The 23,545-nt window shown below is 41.1% G+C and overlaps 1 protein-coding gene across 1 annotated transcript in view; it reads left to right on the forward strand.

Annotated features, from left to right (window-relative positions):
* RELCH (RAB11 binding and LisH domain, coiled-coil and HEAT repeat containing) overlaps positions 1 to 23,545 on the forward strand; it is a 56,640-nt gene that overhangs the window by 29,154 nt on the left and 3,941 nt on the right. The window contains exons 11-27 of the mRNA XM_033154432.1: positions 1,145 to 1,257; positions 2,307 to 2,397; positions 3,558 to 3,629; positions 4,246 to 4,386; positions 4,986 to 5,150; positions 6,350 to 6,497; positions 7,502 to 7,658; positions 8,355 to 8,478; positions 8,778 to 8,826; positions 9,385 to 9,464; positions 10,389 to 10,495; positions 11,652 to 11,751; positions 15,454 to 15,536; positions 16,361 to 16,424; positions 17,686 to 17,824; positions 17,944 to 18,060; positions 19,086 to 19,174. Coding sequence (XP_033010323.1) covers positions 1,145 to 1,257; positions 2,307 to 2,397; positions 3,558 to 3,629; positions 4,246 to 4,386; positions 4,986 to 5,150; positions 6,350 to 6,497; positions 7,502 to 7,658; positions 8,355 to 8,478; positions 8,778 to 8,826; positions 9,385 to 9,464; positions 10,389 to 10,495; positions 11,652 to 11,751; positions 15,454 to 15,536; positions 16,361 to 16,424; positions 17,686 to 17,824; positions 17,944 to 18,060; positions 19,086 to 19,174 — 1,839 coding nt within the window. The remainder of the gene's footprint in view (positions 1 to 1,144; positions 1,258 to 2,306; positions 2,398 to 3,557; positions 3,630 to 4,245; positions 4,387 to 4,985; positions 5,151 to 6,349; positions 6,498 to 7,501; positions 7,659 to 8,354; positions 8,479 to 8,777; positions 8,827 to 9,384; positions 9,465 to 10,388; positions 10,496 to 11,651; positions 11,752 to 15,453; positions 15,537 to 16,360; positions 16,425 to 17,685; positions 17,825 to 17,943; positions 18,061 to 19,085; positions 19,175 to 23,545) is intronic.

The following is a 23,545-nucleotide window of genomic DNA, read 5'->3' on the forward strand; positions in this document are numbered from 1 at the left end:
TGTGCACAGATATGAATTCAAAATTCTGGTTTTAGTAGGTTGTAAAAAAGGTAAAGGACCCCTGACAATTAAGTCGAGTCGCCAACGACTCTGGGGTTGCGGTGCTCATCTTGCTTTACTGGCCGAGGGAGCCGACGTTTGCAGACAGTTTTTCCGGGTCATGTGGCCAGCATGACTAAGCCGCTTCTGGCAAAACCAGAGCAGCGCATGGAAACGCTATTAACCTTCCCACCAGAGCTGTACCTATTTATCTACTTGCACTTTGATGTGCTTTCGAACTGCTAGGTTGGCAGGAGCTGGGACCAAGCAACGGGAACTCACCCCATGGTGGGGATTCGAACCACCAACCTTCCAATCGGCAAGCCCAAGGCTCACTGGTTTACACCACAGCGCCACCCACGTCCCTGGTCTTAGTGGGTTGTAGAGCAGACTAAACCTGTTAAACTGGCATAATTGTGTTAGGGAAAATATGTGGCAGCTATCAGTGGATAGTTCAAAACATTTGAGTTATGTCATCTCACTAAATTTCTTTAAATAGTGTGCGTATGTGTGTATAATATGTAAAATGTGTTTGTGTTTATAGGGATAGGTAGATAGAAAAGTGTGTGTGTGTGTGTGTGTGTGTGTGTGTGTGTGCATTCACTCTCTACAGGAATTATTAGGGACTATCCTATTCACTCTGGGGACATCAGCTTAATTCATGGAGCAGCCTAGGTTCACACGGTATTCCATGACAGCCCTGGAATAACTGGATTGAAGTTACTTTCTGGCAGTCAATGCGTAACACCAAATATTTTTTTCTGTGTTTGCTTAGCCTCATCTTTGTTTCTCTTTTTTAAAAAAAACAAAAAAACAAAAACTAAACCAATTTCTTTTCTTCAACTTCAGTAAGGAAACATATAGATAATAAACATAAGCATTTGTAGCACAGTCTTATTGATGCTATTAGAACCTATAAACAGAACACGTTATTTTACAACTTGTGATTCTATGAGAAATAAATATGCAAGCTAATTGTGCTCATGCTGGTCGTAGATTAACTAGATCTTATTTTACTTTATGGTTTTAAATGTTTTGTAGGCTTTTTTAAAAAATAAACGTTGTTTGATAGCTTTTCACCTTTCCCTCCCACTCGCACCTTTAGGAATTGATACCCCTCATACTGTGTACAGCTTGCCTCCATCCTGAACCCAAAGAGAGAGATCAGCTCCTACACATATTGTTCAACTTGATCAAAAGGCCAGATGATGAGCAAAGGTGTGTGTTTGATGAGTGGGAAATATTTTTCTTTTTTGAAGTTAGAAGGCTATTAACAAATTTCCTTGTTGCAGGCTTCTAGTAGAATAGGAACATAATATCTCTGGGCAGCCGCCTAGAGTGGCTGGGGAAACCCAGCCAGATGGGCGGGGTATAAATAAATTATTATTATCATCATTATTATTATTATTATTATTATTAGCAGTCAGTAGTCATTCACTTATACCTTGCCTGTTTTCTTACAACAGAGGTGGGGAGCCTTTTTCAACTAGAGGAGCAATGGATGTATGGTAGGCTACCTTCTAGCCTTCAAAAGTCAGGTTTCTGAACATACCTCTTTACGTGCAGAGAAGCATCAAAGTACATATTCTAGCCCGGCATAAACACTTGAGGAAGGTTCAGAGCAAAGTGTGGCTTGAGGAAATTCCCACGGGTGGAATAGAGATTTTGCCTCTAGGCCAGAGGTTCCCCATCTCTGTTATGTTAAAATTGTAACATACCCTAAATGACAACGTAATATTCCTCATGAAATCTGTACAGTCCAACAGATAGAAATTGCTTGCATGCAGGCAGTTAAAAAGTAGAACCTTAGGCAGGATGGGAAGCGCAGGCAAGGATAACATTTTCATTTTCAAAGACTTCGGTGGCCATTGAGGCTCAAAATAGTGCCCCCTCTCCTCAGTATCTTTGTCATGCAGTGATTTAGTGTCTTAGGCTGAAGAAAGGGTTTGAGGTTGTTCAGCCATGTGAGCCCCCAACTGTAGTTGGAATTGGTACAGGCCAGGCCTGGTTAAGAACTAGGCCTTATTCTCCTGCCATTTAAGGCTGTGACAGGGATGGCAGAAGGAACAGTGCAGGCTGACATCTGATTCTCACTCTCCCCCCCCCCCCCAGTGGCATACAAACCAGTCTGCTCAGGCCTGGTACAGTTCTTACCCCTTGATAAATCAATTTCTGTGCGGATTTTAAAGGAAAAAATAATAGGAACCTGCACAGATTTTCAATTTGCAAATGTCGTTTTAAAACCACTTTAAAATACTTTTTTATAGGCAAATGATTCTGACTGGATGTGTAGCATTTGCTCGGCATGTTGGACCAACACGTGTAGAAGCAGAACTTTTACCACAATGTTGGGAGCAGGTAATAGGAGATAATCTTTATTTACTTCATGGGATCCTGGGGCCATTCCCCCCCCCTCACTGCAGTTTACCAGCAACTGTGATCTTGTCAACAGTGGTTTACAATATATAAAATAGCATATACTGTACTTCTAAGAATTGTAATTGTAAAGGCAAGCAGAAACCAAGAGCAATCTGGGTAGGCAATCCATGAGCGTCTTACCTATAGGTTAGGAAGGTCTGAGGTTGAAGGTGCCAGTTCAAGTAAACAGAAGAAGAAACAGTTCTTAAGCCATGTATTGTGCTAACCCAGGAAGTTCTCCTAAGGGTTAGCAGTGGTCAAGTGACAAAGCTTTAATAAATAGGATTGATTGATTGATTGATTGATTGATTGCATACATATAGCACCTTTCTGCAGGGTTGTAAACCCAAGATGGTTTGTAGTATTAAAATTCTGAACAAATAAATGGTATAAAATATAGATCAATTGTTTCCCTTTCATGCTGACTACAGGCCACCCTCAGTTTGTGAGGGGGTGGTGTTCTGGGTCATTGTGTGCATCTGTGAAATTGCACGTAATTGAAAAAGCCTGCCCCTGTTCCACCCCTGCTTCACTATGCCCTCGCTCTGCTCTTTTAGTGACGTCTTTTATGACGTTTCTGTCACCTCCAGGTTTGGCGCAATGCGCATGTAAACAGTTGCACACATATCAAACATGTGTAAATGGGGATTTGCCTGTACTGACGTAAGCTGCTATGCCTGGGCTTCCTTCTGTCTTAGCTCAGGACTTGCAGGGTGCTGAATAGTCTCTGGGAAGGTGGAGTTAGACTGACCCCAACATTTGGCCAGACCATTGATAGGCCTGTCAGGAGCTGATAAAATCTGCTGCCTGGCCTAGACTTCTTCCCTTTATGGGGATGTTATGAAAATGTCTAATGTCCTTGTAGCCTCCATCTGTTCCCCAGACCACAGCAGAAAGGCTAGCTCCTTTCTGGAAACATAACAATTCCAGGTTCAAGGCATACTGTGCATCCTGATTATGGTTTGTGAATGGAATCCTGTGGTGGCATAGTAAATAGCAGCAGACTTATACTCTTCACATGCTGGCATTTGAAACAGAGAAATACAGGTCGGAATTATAAGCAAAAAAAATATGAAAGGAATAACTTTTCCTTCCCACAGATCAATCACAAATATCCAGAAAGACGGCTGTTAGTGGCAGAGTCCTGTGGAGCATTGGCACCTTATCTTCCTGTAAGTGTTCTGTTTGCAGTTAATATTTATCTAAATTTAAGACTCATTGAAAAGGTTAAAATGATGGCCAGATTCCTAAGAGCCACTTAGTACAATCTCCCCCCCCCTTCCTAGTTTTTACTGGCCCACCATGTTTTTGTTTTGGAGCAGCAGAACACAATGTCATATCACCAACTGCTTTTGAAGCTCCTATTCAAAAATAGTTTACCCATATGTCCTCTTAGACTGCTAGTCTGGAACAAGAAGTCTAAAGACCTAAGGAAAGGAATTAATCCAGTCATTTTGGATCCTGGCCAACTACTTCAGTCGTAGCAATTGGTAATGTTCACATACAACAAAGCAATGTGGCCTTTTGGGAAACAATAAGTGCAGAACTACGGTAATCCCAACCAATGTTCCCCCCCCCCATGCATTCTAAATGCATATATCGGATTTTTTTTTTATTTTTTTTGCAGGTGTAGGCCTAAAATGGCTTATTCTATCAGATAATTTTGCCATCAAGATTAGCTGTCATCACTCTCTTCATAATAAATTGTGAACGATAGCATAGATGTATATGATATTATTGGACTTACGTTTCCAAGTAATTCCAGCAAATGCTAATTTCCTCTTTCAGAAAGAGATTCGAAGTTCGTTGGTACTTTCCATGTTACAGCAGATGTTGATGGAAGATAAGACAGATCTGGTACGAGAAGCTGTGATCAAAAGCCTTGGTATCATCATGGGGTACATTGATGATCCAGACAAATACCAACAGGTATTGTATCTGATAATAATACAGGACAGGACAGTTGCTAGATCATGTGATTATGAACAAAGTCTGAAAAACCACCAGGAAGTATTTACCAAACTAATTCCCCCAAAATACCCTGGGCTATTTTTAACATCATCAGCATTTTGAGATATGATCTAACTTTTGGGCTCTGAAAATATGTTGTTGTGTTTTAGCAAAAAAAAGAGCAAGCTGGCAGATGAGAGAGGGAACATTCTGTAAAATCACTGAAGAATTTTCATTATTTTGACTGTGAACTAGTGTTCAAAGATCTGTTGTAGTTTTTTAGTTGTAATAGCTATGGGTACCTTGGCTGCTTATGCAAGTATTGAATGAATTATCCAGTTTTATAGTTCACCTAACTTTTCTGCATGCTCATTTAACTTTAACAAATTTAGCCCCCTGACACTAATGGTGTTGCAGCATCTACTCCAAATATTTTTGGAACTTTTTGAATTAACCTGAACCACTGGAAACGCCTTTTCATCAAATTCAAGATAGACACTTGCTTATCTTGAGGATGCCTGGAATGCTTAAGCAAAGTAAACATAACTCTCCTAAATGGTCCGTTTCTTTATTACCAGGGTTTTGAACTACTACTTTCAGCGCTGGGTGATCCCTCAGAACGAGTAGTTGGTGCAACTCATCAGGTGTTTTTACCTGCCTATGCTGCCTGGACCACAGAACTAGGAAATTTGCAGTCTCATCTTATACCTACATTGCTTAGTAAAATTGAAAAACTACTCAGGGTAAATATTAAAGGTGTCTCATACTCACTGTTTTTTGTGCCTCTTGAATATGCAAATATACAGCTCGTATAAATATTCTAATCTCTCCCCTCCCCCCACTTATTAGAATCAGTAACATCCAACACCATCACAACTGGTTGTTTGGACTATTCTGCAGATCACTTTTTTATAATGTTCATGTTGCCATGTCCTTTAAATGGCATTTTATCTACAGTGTTAACTTGCTGCTACTACTATGTGTGTCTAGAGTTTGATCATCTGGTTGCTTGCTGGTGATTGTCTTTTGCTGTATGTTTTGCTATCTATAAAGAAATGCTGGAATTCTTAAACTTTTGAAAGTGTTTTCCCCTCTGCTGTCTTGGTATTCGTATGAAGAGTCTGAACATGTTGCAGGTTTCTAGGACATTTTTTTTCAGATTTTCACATTGGAAGTTCATTCTTCTCTCTCTCTGTAGTAAGCTGACTCATGCCAGTTGCTGTGAGATTAGGAGTCTGTAGTAGAACTGGGATGCTGTATGAGAAATAACAGTGGGCACAATCCAAAGTTAAGCACTTTAAAGTCCAACTGAGTCAGGAGTGCTGACTTGAATTAAAAAATGGGGCAGGGCAGGTAAGCTCCACCCCACATAATCACATGATGTGGTGCATGCACCCCGTTTGATTGGCAATGCCCATCAACTGGGGGGGGCTTTGCCCCCTCAAATATTTTATGGGGGGCAAAGCCCCCACTGCCCCTAGGAGTTGGCTCCTATGGACTGAGTTAAGTACATACTTGAATCATTCTTACGGGGAACAGTGAGATTTGAGGTGGTTAACATTGTCTTGGATTGTGCCCACAGTGTTTTGCTTCATTTAGTTTGTCATGGTTTGAACTGAAGGCACATTGATGCATCAACCTTGCTGAATCTAAACTTGTCTGGCTCTCTAGAGTCAAACTAGGAGATCATGTGAGACCTTTTGTTCCACCTTGCAAGAAAGACAATTATAAATGTCACAAATGCATCGGGTTGATAGTTGGGTTTTTGGAGAAGAACCTGATACAAAACCCCTTTGCCTTTATCTCTCCTCACCTTTCTATTCTCTCTGATATATTCTCGTTAATTCCTTTTTAATTATTCAGAAGCTCATTTTGAATGGATACGTACCCTTGATAGCAAAAGGAGCAAGGTTTTCACCTGGATTCCTTGTTTGCATTTCAGGAAGGCGAGCATGGACTTGATGAACACAAGCTGCACATGTATCTTTCTGCTCTGCAGTCCTTGATTCCTTCGCTTTTTGCACTAGTGCTACAGAACGCACCTTTTACAAGCAAAGCTAAGCTTCAGGGTGAAATTCCACAGATTGAAGGTAACTTCCTGATCATTCTCTGTGAGGGTTTATTTTGAAATAGGGTCAAATTTATTTTCATTTCACATTAACTTGAAAATAATATTCCGTAGAAATGCTGTGCAGGGGGACGCAGTGCAGCAAGCTTCTCTCTATACGTAGCTTGAAGACTTATGGTTGAAGAAGTCTTTGAAATGTGAACTTTTTTTCACTACTACCAAAGAAAACCTATAATTCTGCATGTAGGAAGCATTGTTGATACTTTAGATGAGTAGTATCTATAGGGAGATTGGTTTATTCCTATCAATTTCTGATGTATTCATTGCCAGCTGCAAACCCCATGTAAAGGCCCAGTACTGCTCCTGGTGAAGTAAAGGGCAGAATCAGACCCCTTGATTTGGCAGGTGGTGATCATAATACCTTCTCCTTATATATCCCCTGACTTGAGGCTCATAGCTGTTTTGCATACATTATAGATAATCTCGCGCCCCAAGCAAAACACCTGCACACCCTGAAACAAAATATAGACAAATTTCCCAACAGGCAAAATGATAAGAATAAGAATAACTCATGGGAACAAAATGAATAGGGTGCCAAAGGGGTGGGGCTGCCCAAGGGTGCCATGGCACCCGTGGGTGGCATGTTCTAGAATTCTAGTTTATTAAAGAATGATCCAACAACTTGTATACTAGCTATAGCCTCTAAAAACTCTTCACAGGGAAATCCATGTACCGCACATTACAGTAACCGCATCTTAAAGGTAAGGATAAATAACTTCCTAGGTATCAAGAGTTGAGCCACAGAATTAGGATTTAGATTGGTTTAGTTCTCTTAGAATCTCTGGGACTAAATCCCCAAATCTTCTTTTACCTTATGATTTAATGGGCTATGGGTAGGTCTTTTCCCTACTTACTTTATTAGGTGAAAGTGCCTATAGTTAGGCATGTCGATTGCTTCTTAATTTTTATTGTTAATGTACAATAAGTCTTAAACTTTGACCATGGTGGTTTGTCGTTTGCTTCCAGTGACTAGATTCCCAAGGCCTGCATCGCCTCTTCAGGATGTAGCCACCATAATTGGAAGCCGTGAACAATTGGCTGTGCTATTACAACTTTATGATTACCAGTTGGAACATGAGGGTACCACAGGCTGGGATACCTTACTGTGGGTTGTCAATCAACTGTGAGTTCCTTCTGACTTGTTTCACTTGCTGATTCCTCTGAATAATTGTGTGGTGGGTGGGACCCAATGTTTTTAATCAGCTTTAGTATTTTTCTTTAATGCGACAATTTTGCAGTTACTGACAGCATACATTGTTTGCTTTCAATGGTATAAATCAATAATTATACCTGAAGGAGTGTCTCCACCATAGCTGTCAACCCTCCCTGCTGTTCCCCACTGCTATATACATAGCTGTCAACCCTCCCTGCTGTTTCCTAATGCTATAATAAGGGAATTTCCCGCAAAAAAGGGAAAGGTTGACAGCTATGGTCTCCACCCCCATCGTTCAGCCCGGACACTGAGGTCCACCTCTGAGGGCCTTCTGGCGGTTCCTTCAGTGCAAGAAGTGAGGTTACAAGGAACCAGGCAGAGGGCCTTCCATCAGATGTCAAGGAAATAAACAACTACCTGACTTTTAGAAGACACCTGAAGGCAGCCCTGTTTAGAAGTTTTTAATGTTTGATGTTTTATCGTGTTTTTAATATTCTGTTGGGAACTGCCCAGGTCTAAATGTTGAAGGATTCTTGTTAGCACTATTAAATGTATTGTGCCAAAGCCCCCCAAAATATTGGGCTTGTCAGGGAAAAGGATCAGCTTGCTTACAGTATTACAAACCTGTTATCTGAAAAGTGACTTATTTTTAACCTGATTTTTCAGGTTGCCGCAACTTATAGAAATAGTTGGCAAAATCAATGTAGCCTCAACAGCCTGTGTACATGAATTCTCAAGGTTTTTCTGGCGCCTTTGCAGAACATTTGGGAAAATCTTCACAAATACAAAGGTAAACATATTCACATCTGGACGGAATAATGCAGAATAGAAACAATTTATGTGCTTCATATATCTAATGGAATGTTAGGATGAAAAAGTTGCTAACATGCCAGATTAAAGGTCTGGAAAGCACTTGAAGAGCATCTAGCTGACCTTTACTAAGCAACCTTCCCCCCCCCCCCGGTGTATGCATGTTTTAGAGTGTGAGAGGGACCTCACCCACTAAGAACATCTTAATAAATATTCATCAGAAATATATCCTCAGTTTTTAAACTAATTGGTTTTCTTTTACTTCATAACTATTTTTAGGTAAAACCACAGTTCCAGGAAATCTTAAGGCTGTCTGAGGAGAATGTTGGTGAGTCACAGAGTTACTACTTTTTCTACTGTAGCCTTTAAAAAACAAAACACACCCTAGACCAGGCATAGGCAAACTCGTCCCTCCAGATGTTTTTTGCCTACAACTCCCATGATCCCTAGCTAGCAGGACCAGTGGTCAGGGATGATGAGAATTGTAGTCTCAAAAAATCTGGAGGGCCGAGTTTGAGGAAACCTGCCCTAGACTGAATTGAGACTCCAAGTTCTCTACAAATGAAGTTTTGGAGGCAGTTTACATTGAAGATGGTTTCTTATTTCTGGAAGGCAGACTTATAGACAATAAATTGCCTGAGCATGCAGTGCTAATGTAACACTTTCTAACTGACTCTTTTCTGATTTAAGCAATGGTTTCATAGAATAAGAAGTTCTGAGGAAGATCTTTGTGTCCCTCAGCTTCAAATACCAATGGACATTGGGCCAAGAAAAGGATCCCTCATTTTAGTGGGCATATTAAAAGAGTATTAAGCAACTACAAACTTATTTTAAATGGCCGACATACTTATGCTTCTTATTCTTTATTTGTATGGCATGGTTTCAGATGCCACAGCAGGAAATGGAGTGCTAACAAAAGCCACGGTTCCTATTTATGCCACAGGTGTACTTACATGCTATATCCAGGTAAGCAGCTTTTGCTCGGTACTGAATAATACGTGTCTTTGAAACACTCAAGCCTAAGTGAGGATGGTTACATTGCCGTTTTAGTAAAGCTTCTTTATAAATCATAAATTCAGTCATAGCAGCATGTTAACATTGACTTGGATCCCAAGATAAGTTAAGGAAATTCCTAGAAGGAAAGTTTCCCGCCCCCTTCTTCCACCTGCAGACTTATGTTCCCCACCGCTAAAAACATCTCCAGATGATCAGGGGGTTCTGCTCGGATGAGGTATGGGAGGCTGCTGGAGAGGACCGAAATTGGACCTCTGCCCAACCGATCAGTTCAACTGTTCCTGATACACTTGGCCATTTTAATTGAGGGGGCAACATGGAGGTCAAAACAGGAATATGTGACATTGCTATATTTGTGTGTTTAGAAATTCCTGCGGGTAGTGAGACTAGTTTGAAAGATCCCTATTCCACCCCACTATGGAATGCACATGGTAACAAGAGTTGCATAAAAATCTCAGTCAAAATATGTGTGGTACTTGGCACAGGAGTAAACACAGCATTCAGTAGTCTGCAAGTATTTGTACATGTTAACAGAGATGAGAGGCATTTTTACTATTTTAGTAATGTCACTTTCTTCAGAGGTTTGTGACTCAAGTCAACACAAATATGGCTGTTGACATAATCAAAATTAACACTTTTTCTCTGATTGCTGATCCCTGAATGATGACTTTAGTTATTCATTGGGTCTTGGGACATGCTGACAGTGGGGCAGCCAGTAGCTGAGGAGTAGACATAGTATCTTCGGAACAAAGAATGCAGTTGACATCTGGGTCCCAAAACTGAATCTCCTTTTGAAAGCCGCAGGCTTAGCTATTCAGCCACCTTAAGATACATGTTGTAAAACTAAGATTAAAAACTTTTAAAATTTACTTTCAGGAAGAAGACCGGAAGCTGTTAGTTGGATTTTTAGAAGATGTAATGACCATGCTTTCATTATCCCATGCTCCTCTTGATAGCCTGAAAGCCTCTTTTGTGGAACTGGGGTATGTTTTATAACTGGAGTCGGCATAAAGTGGGATCAAAAGTTCCTGGAATTTTTCTCTTAAAACATTTGCAGCAAGAATGCCTAATGATGACTTTGTAGCATCTAGACACTGCAGTCATACTGTCAGTGTTTTGTGGCATTTCCTTGGCAAAAGTGCTGTACTATTTTACTTAGAGCAATGATGATGATGATGATGTGGATATATTATTTATGCCTCACCCACCTGGCTGGGTTTCCCCAGTCACTTTGGGTGGCTTACAGCATATATAAAAACATAGTATCAGGAAAGGAAAAAGAGACCATACAAGGGCCAGCAAGTTTAAAATCCACATAAAGCAAGCAATACAAGGTGTCATATATAAGTGATAAGGCAATCCCAGTAATGGTGGCACCCACTCACTGCTAAAGAAGTCCATTAGAGCTATCAGATAGGTCCAGATTTTTTATTCAGTATGTTTCCCATATTCTCTTGCCTCTCTTGCACTTGTGTAAGAGCCTGGATCTCATTCTCATGCACAATCTATATAGTTGTCCTATCACCAGCTTCTAGCTTGGCCATCACTATCCAGCAATCAGCCTTTCTGAAGGTTTCTTTAAATGTTTGGAACCATTGTGTGCAGCGTCTGCCATAGCACAGAAGTCCATCTTTTCCGTGCTTCTTACAGTTGGTTGGAGTTCATTGGCCATTGACACGCTAACGCAGTGACTCACCTTGAAGCCGAAATGTTACATATTGACAAAATAATTGTGAAACAAGTAATAATCAGCATCCCTTTAATTAAAAAAAACCCTCTGAAACATACTTGTAGAACTGCAGTATGAGATATTCATGCTTCATATATTCTGGAGACTAATTCTGAAGCCTGTGATGAAATTATTTACATACTTTCTTCGGTGCGTAACTTAATGGAAGAAAGGGCCATCCTCTACTTACAACCTTAATTTAGATCGTTGCCTGGAGAGACCAAGAGAAGGGAGGAAAGGTTTGAGTGGGAGCAAAGTGCAGGTGCTTTATTGTGGTTTAGATTGCTGACTAAAATTATCCAACGGCTTCACAGAGGAGGTGGGATTTAAGGTGGGATGGCACAGTGCGTGGAGTCGTTTGAGAGCAAATGACTATTTATACTTCAAAAGTGATTGTTTTGTGTCCTCAGTGCAAACCCAGCATACCATGAGTTGCTGCTAACTGTATTGTGGTATGGAGTTGTTCATACTTCAGCACTTGTTCGGTGCACAGCTGCTAGAATGTTTGAGGTAAGTGCTTATTGAACGCATCTTAGATGCTGTTTGAAGATGCCTTGTAGCATGATTTGGCAATTGGTGGTCCAGAGATCCAGACCCTCAAGGATTTCTATCCCTACCCCCCCCCAAGCTGCCTGCTGTAGTCACTTTTTCCTTTCTCAAGAGGAGTTATGGAAAAGAGAAGCAATAGGCAATCAGTAAGGGGTTTAGCATCACACAGAATCACACTGCAGGCTGCATTCTAACTGTGTTTGAAGTGGCACACAACTCTTGCATACCGCCTTTTGATCAGACGCCACTGTCTGGGTTAAAATTGGATTGCACCCTTGAGATCTCTATAAATATTCGTAGTATTCTGGGTATACACACACACCCTCCCAGTTGCCTCCACCTCCAGCCTGCAGGGAAAGGAAATGATTGCATTACCCTATCGTCAATGTAAGGTGACCCACAGCCGGAATTTGTTGATGCCTGGGGCTTGGTATTGTCTAATCTGACCAGATGCCAAAAAAGTGAATGTTTTAATGTTGCATTGTATTGCTTTAAAATACTTCTAAGAGGTTGTGCACTGTGTGATGGAGCAGAATACTAATACCGTGTAATTTGGGTTTGAAAGCGTTGTAAGATTTCTACCATTCATTTATTTAAGTATTGCTGGCTTGCATCTACTTGCAAGATGTTTTCATGGTAACTGGCACAGTTAGGTTTCTTCTGTTTCTGACTTGAATATTAGATTGTTGCATTGCATGCTTAGAAACTTCCATTGGCTATGAGATACCATTTCAGTGCTGAATTCAGTGTTCAAACCAGATATTTGTTGTCAATACCTTGTCAGATAATGAACTGAGCATTGCCTGGTAACAATAGTAAGTTGTTTCCAATAATAAAATCTGAAATGGCCTAGATTTTGATTTAAAAATAAAACCTATGCAAACATTAAGTAGGGGAAAGAGAACAGTCAATGCAGCATGTTCTTCTGTATCAACTTGCCACCATTGCTGCTCCTGGCACATACAACATTAACTAATGCAGCAGAGGGAGAAGCCAGGAACTGCCCTCCATTTACCATAGTTACTTCAGCCATGCCACAACAATTACTAGCCATGGGAGACATGCTTTCAATTTTCTTGTCTCAAGAGCCTTCCCATTTTCCTAATGGCTTAATGTATCGACTTTGTTGGGCTTAGCTTTGTTAGCTCCTTTGAGAATGCTAATAGAAAGGTGGGGTGTCAGTTTAATAACAATATACTTGAATGCTCTTAGGAGCGCTCTCTTAGTATGAGGTGTGGGGAGGGGGGGTTTAGCAACTGTGAAGGTAATACCAGATATTCAAAGGGAGTTGAAGGTAATACTAGGTGTTCAAAGGGGAGTTGATTGTATAAAGTGCTCTTCACTCCACTTTCTGATTACAGCAAACTACTTAGTAAGTGGTGTTCAAATGCAGATTACACCACACAGATGTTTGTTTCAGTTTTTTAATGGAAAATGATGTCTTCCTTCAGCTTAGGGTCCATTGCTTTTGCATAAGCTTCCTAACCATAAAACTGCACTCTTTTCTAAGGACAACTGAAATAATGTCATCATGGAAGTTGATATACAGAAGTTAACTCTTTGAACATTTATTTTTCTAACATGTGTCCACTTTTTAACTCAAGTATATACTTGCAAATAAAAGGTGGCATCTGAGGTTACTATAAACTAACATGCTGTATTTTATGTGACTCCCCCCTTTTTGCTCTTTTTGTGTACATGTGTGTATGTTAACTGCCCATATTAAACTGTATGAATAATCTTCAGCATTGACCCACATTTGGTTCTGGTTTGAACACTGTCCATACACAGCAGGGATATGAACTTGTTATCTATGCAATAATAGTCCATCAGTTGAAACCATGGGTGGGCAAAAAGTAGGCAGTGGTCTTGTGCTTGACCACCTGATGCCTGCTGGTTGCTTGGATTCTTTCAAAGAATGCTGGATGAAATAGACTTGATCTAATCTAGCAAAACCCTAACAATGTCCATAAGCAAGAGTACATACTCAAGATCACTAGACACAAATTAATTATGCCTTTAACAGTTAGGGATCCGAAAAATGCCCTCCAGTTTTATAAATGGAATACACACCAGTGGTCTGCAGGGATGCTATTTTCTGTGTGGTGGGGGGTGTTCATCATGCAGAACTGAAGTCAGCCCACCCCTGGTTTAAACCAAGCAAGAGCAAGTAAACATTTTAGCTTTCTGTCAACATGCCTTTCCTCTGCACTTTAAAATCAAAATACACATATAAAATGAAAATTCTGCATCTCAAATCTTGGTTGTATCTGATTAAGTTACATCTTTTTCGCTATGTGAATCTCAAGCTTCTTTTTCGTTCATATTTGCTCATGTGTCATAAGCCATGATGGGGTTTTAAAGAACCCGGAATTTTACAACTGAATTGATCTAGGCATCCTTTGTATTCTAATAGAGAATATATATTACATGACCCATAGGAAGTCTAGACAATATCTATCATATTATCATAGGGTTTCAGTAATACTTCAACAAGTCAGTGATCTGTTTATTCATTTCTAAACAACTGTATCAACTCATATTTGATGTCCTTTCCTGGAGACGGAATTATGGAAGCCCACTAGTTCTCACTGTGACTAACCATGGAACATTCCATGCTAACCACGAGAAGCTGGCTGGCTTTGTTAGATCTTCCCATTAGTTTGTCACTTTAACATTGAGTATATTAAATAGAGCTTCCAGTTTGGAATTTGCAAAAACTCTTGTCAGTGCTTCAGTGACTGCTACACATTCATGAATTATTTTTAGGTTGCCAGCAATATTAATTAATAAGACCTCTTACACACCCTTTACTTTAAGGCCCAGGGAAGGTTACAAAAATAAAATATGCCACAATGAAACAAATAAAACAGTTCAGTATAGAAAACAATTATAAACAAAGCAATACAGATATTTAAAAACAATTCCACACATCAAAACAGTTTAACATGGTTGCAAAACAGATACAGACTGGGATAGGAAACAATCTAGTGCCAGGAGTTTGCGAGTCCATCACTTCATTTTCGCTTTTGAAAATAATAGCAGGTCATCTTCGAATGGAAAGTTTAGAAGTCACTGTTGGAATTAAATTGTTAAAGACTTCTTGTGGTAGTACACTGTTGTGTTTACTAGCACCTTACTATAAGTATTTCTACCCTGTCCTTCAGATAATGGGATGCACACCAGCTGCAGCCTATGCTTCCAAATGACATGTGCTCCTTTTGTACTTATTGGTCACATGGAGTCAGTTACATAAATCTTCACTGAATGTGACTTCACACACACACACACACACAGAGAGAGCGAGCGAGAGAGCTTACATACATGGGTATAAGTCGAAAAAGACAACCAGAATGGTTTCCTAAGTCCATTTAAGTTGCAGTAGTAATGGTCCGAATGCCATCAGGTTTTTGTTCCTTTTTTAACAGCTCCACACTTTGTCTAGTTTCTGCCGCCTTGCTTGGGCCACTTGCGCTTTCATCATGCCTTCTGCACATTTGTATATAAATATTTTAAAGGGCACTTTTAGCTTAGTGGTATTTGCTTCTAATTTTGGTTTGCTTTTTGTGTTTTTCTTCCTCTTGGTTGTGCTGTTCTTCCCATGATACTGTGCTCACTCTTTCCGTGCATCACCTGTGATACCCCTCTGCTCTACCCACTCAGCTGTTGGTGAAGGGGGTACATGAAACTCTGGTAGCTCAGAGAGTTGTTCCTGCTCTCATTACTCTCTCCAGTGACCCTGAAATGTAAGTTTCCTGACTGTCTTGATACAACTAGCGTCCCTCTTCCAACGGGTCAAGAAATAAACCATCAGGGTATATATATATATATGATAACGAAACCGTAGAACGTATTTAAAAACAAACAAACAAATGGTCACTTACCTTGCTCTTTAGGGGGGGGGAAATCTCATTCCAAAATAAAGTTTCATTTGGGCTGGTGAAATTATTGCAAAAATTGGAAAACAAATAGTGCGACTTTAAAAGTCACCATTCTTGGGTGCAGACAACTGTAGGCAACTTTCCGTGCCCTGACATGTGCCAAGTGCCACCTTGTTGATGTTTGTTTCTTCAGTGCTGAAGAGGGATGCTACTCTCACTAACACATTATTGCCAGTAAATGCTGAAGCATGAGCAGAGTCCTTAACAGTGTTAATGCCCTGTGTGGGTGACTAAACTCAGAAAGGCCAGTGAGTCTGCCTGCCCATCCTCAGTCACAGCTAACTTAGTTATCCTTCCAGTTTAAAATCATTTTTATTGCATGTTGACTGGTTTACAGCTGACTCTCCGAGGCATGAGTGAAGCCTTAGTTGACAAGCGGGTTGCTCCGGCCCTTGTTACCTTGTCCAGTGATCCTGAATTGTGAGTTTCTGACTGTGACCTGTCTGTCTGTCTCGTTCCTTCCTCCCCACCCCACCCCCCACCCCACTTTGAGCATTTTACTGGTCTATATTTTGTCATTGCTAGAAACTAATACATCTTCAAGTACTAACTTTGAAATTTCATTAATTTTAATTGAAATCTGCTTTAATGTTAAGGCTGAAGAACCCTTCTGCTTTGTTTCCTCTTAGCTCTGTAAGAATAGCCACAATTCCTGCTTTTGGTACCATCATGGAAACGGTCACCCAGAGAGAGGTAAGATGCCTGCATAATGTACTAGGGTAGCTGTTCACAGATACTGGCCACTAAACTCTGTCAAGGCTATCATAACTTTTTTCAGATTAACAAAGAGCCCGTAGTCTTAGATTGGTAGATGAAGGATGCTCAAAGTCTTTTTAAAGTGAACCACAGAGAAAGGATACAATACAGAAGTCAGTCCCTGCCTGCAAGCTTACAGTCTATTAAGACAGAAACACAGAAGAGGGATAGGGAGAGACAGGACTATGTGCTAATTTAGGCACCAGTTCTGAAAAGTTGCATGCCTTGATTAATTAGAATGGATAGGCAACCCTTGCTCATTTTGATCATGGACCCAGTGGTATGTAAATCAGTGAACTGCTACAGACCAGGCCTGCATATGTCCCATAAAACTGTTTCCCATTTCTTTTGATATATTGGAGCCCAATGGAAGCAACTAGGCAGAAAGTAATAATAATGAGGGTATAGGTGTTTATTCAAAGCATTAATCTATTCAAAGCATTAATTTTAAAAAAAGATAAATTTCAGGCATCATTCCCCTCCTTCTCCTCTCCCTGCCTGCCCCCTAAATTTGTTCTGGGAATTCCTCCAACCCCAGAGCAATTTGGGGTGAGGGGAACACTGGGAGAGGAAATTCTGTTGCACAAGCAGAAATCTTTGCACTAGCAGGAGTGCTTTGGTGGATACCATATGTATATAATATATATAAGCGCTGTTAAAACCTTTCAATCTAATTATTGAAACTGAGTTTTGAGTGGTAAAAAATCTGTAGAGTTTGCATTCTTGTAATTTTAGCTTGTTCCTGATTTTCTAAAGAAAAATATTTGAGGAAATGCAACTAAGAATTTTGTACTGACTCATACTTAAATTCAGAAGCTGAGTAAGTAGTAGTAAAGTAGATTAGAATTACTAGGCTAAAGTTCAGAACAGTCTACAGTTCAGTTCAATCTAATTAATATACTCGCATTTATAATGGGAATGTGATTTGAGAACAGAAATTAAACAGTGAGCACTCATGACATTAGTCAGGATGGATATTCAAATGAACACAAATTTGAAGGCAAGGTGGCTATATGAAAGCATTGATTGTTTATGGCATCAAAATACTAATTGCAAAAGAAAACCCTGCAGCGGTGTCGGGGAGCTCATATTATACACAGATTTCCTCAGTGGAGTGTTTTTTTCTACTTAGTTTTATTTAGTTTTGCTTATCTTTTACATAAAAGTATTCGTAACTTCTGTTTCATTTCTTCTTAAGCTGTTGGAAAGGGTTAAAATGCAGTTGGCCTCTTTTCTGGAAGATCCGCAATACCAAGACCAACATTCTTTACACACAGAAATCATAAAAACCTTTGGAAGAGTTGGGCCAAATGCTGAGCCAAGATTTCGCGATGAATGTAAGTTGTCATGATGGAAAACAAACCTTGATTTTCTTGCAGTTTTGCAGATATTGTAGCTCATTCTTGTAAGTTGAAATATTGATTATAAATTTCTTGTTGAAAATTTATTTTTCCAGTTGTTATTCCACACTTGCATAAACTCGCCTTGGTCAATAACCAACAGTCTGCAGATTCAAAAAGATTGGATATTGCTACTCATCTCTTTGAAGCCTACAGCGCTCTCTCCTGTTGTTGTATCCTTGTTTGGTTTTGAATATCGCAACAAGTCACTTAAAAGACTACTCCATCATGCTTTGGTAATGAATCCATTTGCACAGAACTCTGAAAATATTGCAGCTAGAAAATCCAACCCTGTAGAAATTCACAGTAGCAGTTCATCAGAATCTCTTCCTCTTCCTTTCCGCTTCTGCCCTGGGAGGTCACCAAGTTTTCTAGAGAAGGAAAGAGGAAGCACCAGTGACAGAAGCTCTCCATAGTAGAGGAAAGGAAAGAATTAGTGGTATGGCATGGGCACTTAGCAGGAGAGGCAAGGAATGCTTAAGAACTGGGGTGCTAGGGCAAATAGGGAGCAGCAGGAAGGCTTGGCAGTAATGATATCCCTGTCACATATTGTGTGCCAAGCGATTAATTCTTTCTCTACTATGAGAATATTTTTAATGAATACAGTCGTACCTTGGAAGTTGAACAGAATCCGTTCCGGAAGTCCGTTCGACTTCCAAAATGTTTGGAAACCAAAGCGCGGCTTCAGGTTGGCTGCAGGAAGTTCCTGCAGCCAATCGGAAGCCACGCTGGATGTTCGGCTTCCAAAAATCGTTTGCTCACTTCCGGATTTTGATCATTCGGGAGCCGATTTGTTTGGGAGTCAAGGCGTTCGAGATCCAAGGTACAACTGTATTTAAAAATATGCACTGGGAAGACATCAACATGAAGTGTGATATAAAGAAGATGTCTTTATAAATGTTTGAAATAATTCTGTACTTGTCATTATTTGCTCTCCGTTTGTCTTGCCTGTTATCAAGTCCTCCTGAAACTATTTTGACATTGGAAATCCATTGTGTTTGACAGTAACCATTTTCAGTCTTTCTTTGTGTTTTCCCGAAGGAGACAATATACTGGCATTGAGAGAGTTAACCATTTGAAAGGAAAACTCAGAAATTAATGTGCAAAAATAATTATACCCTTTATCTTCTAATTTTGACTGGGGCAGGTGATGGCAAGCCAATAATTTTATGTTGGACCTTAACTGTTTGTCTTCTAGTTATTTCAGAGGATTTAATGGTCAATCACTTTTTACCTGGACTCAGGTGTTTACGAAATGACATGGAATCTCTCTCACCAGAACATGAGGTGAGTAATTGAAGCTGCCATTCTTGCACAGCTGAGTTTTAAATAGCAAAAGAAATCTGATGATTCATCATTCCATATTAAATAGCTAACAAAAGTAAAAATATTTTCCATCATGTAGTCTACATGCTCTAATACAAGGAGGCCCAACCTAATGATGTAAACCCTGCATATTTTCTCTTATCCCTTCCCCATCAATACAAAATCTGTACCCAAAGACTTTCTCTGTGCAGGGCCAACGTAGTCAGGACCATAGTGGGAGTTGCCAAAGGCCAACAGAAAAGATAATACCTAAAGTTCCTCATTTTTAATTTATAATTGCTGCCATCTATAAATCACTCTTTTTAATAGTGAAATCAGGCAGTGCCAACATGAATGGAGTAAAAGGGAGCCTCTGAACAAACAAGACAAGATACTAGCATTTCTTGGGAAAACACAAAGCTTTGGAGAAGTACTGTACACCAAATTTTTAATGAGAAAAGCCTATGAGGGCAAAAAAAAAACTCCAAAAGCAGTGCAGTGAGGACTGAGCATGCTCAGTGGCCACAGAATGTTGAGTACAGACAGTAGTGACCATTTTGCATGCGTTCAATTGGTGTGCGACTGTCGGCATGAAGGTCCTTTTGGACCTGGAAGAGGGCAGAATGGGGATACGGCAGGACAGGGTGGGCTTATGTGTACTCCATCGACACACACGGGGGCATGGAACGCAACCACTGCACAAATCGGGGGTTGCCTATATTTACTGGAAGGAAAAAATGCCAGGAAACTGGAGCTGCTAAGGAGCATACTGATTGCCAGTTAGGTACCTGAAATACAGTATGGCAGCTTCAGTTGCACAGACACCATGTGTCTGTTCCGATGAACATACTAATCTGAGTCTTAGTTCCATCACTCTGCCACTAATAGTCTCCCAGCTCCAAGGTAGTGTTAAAGCTGGAACTAACCACAGGATGGGGGATGCAGGTGGTGCTGTCGGTTAAACCACAGAGCCTAGGGCTTGCAGATCAGAAGGTCGGCGGTTCGAATCCCCGTGACGGAGTGAGCTCCCGTTACTCGTTCCCTGCTCCTGCCCACCTAGCAGTTCGAAAGCACATCAAAGTGCAAGTAGATAAATAGGTACCGCTCCAGTGGGAAGGTAAACGGCGTTTCCGTGCATTGCTCTGGTTCACCAGAAGCGGTTTAGTCATGCTGGCCACATGACCCGGAAGCTGTACGCCGGCTCCCTCGGCCATCAACGCGAGATAAGCGCCACAACCCCAGAGTCAGACATGACTGGACCTAATGGTCAGGGGTCCCTTTACAGGATAGGATACCATACAATACCATATCAATATTGTCTAAATAACACCCATAAGGAGTTGACCCTCAACAGCTCTTATTTCCTGGCCTTTCGGTGCTTGAGCAAACAAGGAAAGCACTTAACCATATTTACTCAAATGTAATGTGTGCCTTTTTTGGCCAAATTATGTCACGGAAATTAGGGTGCACATTAGATTTGATGGCAAATTTTGTTGTTGTTGTTCAGTCGTTCAGTCGTGTCCGACTCTTCGTGACCCCATGGATCAGAGCACACCAGGCACCCCTATCCTCCACTGCCTCCCACAGTTTGGCCAAACTCATGCTAGTCGCTTCGAGAACACTGTCCAACCATCTCATCCTCTGTTGTCCCCTTCTCCTTGTGCCCTCCATCTTCCCAACATCAGGGTCTTTTCCAGGGAGTCTTCTCTTCTCATGAGGTGGCCAAAGTACTGGAGCCTCAACTTCAGGATCTGTCCTTCCAGATCCTGGGCTCAGGGCTGATTTCTTTAAGGATGGATAAGTTTGATCTTTTTGCAGTCCATGGGACTCTCAAGAGTCTCCTCCAGCACCATAATTCAAAAGCATCAATTCAAATGGCATATTAGATTCGCGATGGTATATTAGATTCGCATAAATATGGCAATACAACTTGTTAAACCAAAAGGATTTCTTTGTTAATTGAATAGACTTTTATCTGACCAAACAATGCCATTCTATGTGTTGGGGTTTTGGGGGGAGGGGGGTCATTATGCACACATGCACAAAGCTATTGCCCATGAAGCAGTTTAAAAGTTGGAAATAGTTTCTTGCTATAAAAAGGGTTCTATGTCCCTGCACTAGGTCAGTAATCAGACCACAGGAATACATGAAACCATGAGGTGAGACACCCATTAACTACTTCTGACATTTTGTAGCACAGCCTAGGCATGTTGTATCCCACAACCGGAGTTGCACTGGTCATGACCTAGCAAATCTGGCACCAAAGGTGCACAGTTGCATTGGTAAAGAGCACAAGGGCATGACGCAGAAATTAAATCCGTCTGCACAACAAACCAGTGAGGGCACAACGTATATGCCACATCTACAGGAAAGGAAAACATCTCTCACCATCAACAGAACAGTCTCTCTCTGCTCCATAGCAACAGCCAAAAACATGCCACCCACATTTTTCTGGAAAACAAAATACCACAGGGAGAGGAGGAGAAATGGGAATGAAACACACTCCCTCAAGCAGCTGTCATAGCATGCTTGCAACAGATCAGGCACAAAATTTGGAGTGGTTGCAGCATGTAAGCATATGCCATCACTGTTCTCTTTTTAAAAGAAGAAAGATGTATGATTGCAGAATTACTAGGCCCTCGGTGCTGGCTGCAGTCGCATGGTTGGATGATCAGTCAAAGCTTCATCAGGGTCCAGCACTCCTCCTTTGCCCCTCCCCTTACATGCCACTTCATAGCTCAGCTTCCAGCTTCTGTTAAGTCAGATTCCCCTATTGCTTCTGAACCAAAGAGCTCTGGCTTAAAATGAATTAAGCCAGGATTAGATCCTGAGCAGAAGAAAAGTGGGATAAATGATTTCAGTAAATGCCTTTAATCAGTTTGGTAAATGCTAATATTGCACATACATGTGCAACAAGAGGTTTAGTAGCCTGGTTCCGTATCTGAGGCAGAGCTTACACTTTGCAAAGAGGCAATAAAAGGGGGAAATAAGAGTAATTCATTGCTCTCCCTCATAGTGCGTTCTGGGAGCCCCGCATTCCAGGAGTTCAGTGAGCTGTACTTGACAGTAGTAAAGTTACTAGGACTTCCTATTTTGGATAAGTGCAAAGCAGCTGTGAATGCACTCAATCTGGGCTTTGTAGCGGACACTCACAGCTTATACATATATTTCTCAGAAAGCTAATGATACACATAAAGCTGATTGACTGTGTAAAAGAGCAACTGCAGAAAAAGCATGCATTGGACTCCCACTCAGGCATGGATAAGACCCAGACTTCTGTAGCTTTAGCAACGTTGCCACAATATGTTTCTTCACACCATGCCCCAGAGCTTTTATTATTATTATTATTATTATTATTATTATTATTATTATTACATAGAACTTGCATTTCACCTCAGCTTTAGTGTGTCTCTATTCATATATTCAACGAAGAGTCCAGAAATAAAAAATGTTCTGCATTTCAGCTATCCAGTTAAAAGGAACTGAATAAGGTTCAGATGCTTTGTGGATCTACAGAGGAGTAGGTAACCCTTCTGTCAGATCCCTGCCTCTCTCATCCTGCTTTCATTTTGATATGCCCCAAATCTAAAGATATATAGGGCATAGATCAGGGGTCTGCAAACTTTTTCAGCAGGGGGCCGGTCCACTGTCTCTCAGACCTTGTGGGGGGCCGGACTATATTTTGGAGGAGGAAAGTGATGCAAGAGCACCACAAGCCCTGGTGGCTGCTTACCTGTGTCTTGCGAGCAGCAGTAGCTGGCAGCGGCGGCGGGACGATGAGCGGTGCGTGAAAGGGCTCGGGAGAGGGGCTGCTTAAATGGCGGCTGCTCGAGCGCTGCTGCTGCTGCTGAGACCAACAAAGCCCAGTCCCCTTCCTCCTCTAGGCAGGGTGGGGAGATGCCAGGAGGAGGGAGGGAGGAGGTACCACCATGGGAGGGAGAGGGAAAGAACACATGCGCTGGCGATCCACGCGGTGATTTCCGGACCGTCCGCTGGCCAGATCCAGAAGGCAATTGAGCCTGATCCACCCCATGGACCTTAGTTTGCCGACACTAGCCTCAGACCGGCCCACCAGCTCCACAACATGCAACCTAACTCCCTTCAGCTACAGCATGTGCAATACCTGAGCCAGAAATAGTCAGTGCCTGCTTGTTAGTGTAAATAAATGAATAATGCTTAAAATTAGTAGCGGATAACCATGTTGTTCCATAGGAGTTGTAATTTAAAACATACAGTAGGGCAATAGCTTTACAGTTGTACGTACCTGATCCGTTCTGGGGTACTGTTCGCACCCCGAAAAGTACACAACCCGAGCATCCATTTTGTGCATGCACGATAGCGTGCTTTTGCGCT

This window comes from Lacerta agilis, chromosome 7 (genome assembly GCF_009819535.1).
Source record: "Lacerta agilis isolate rLacAgi1 chromosome 7, rLacAgi1.pri, whole genome shotgun sequence".
NCBI lineage: Eukaryota > Metazoa > Chordata > Lepidosauria > Squamata > Lacertidae > Lacerta > Lacerta agilis.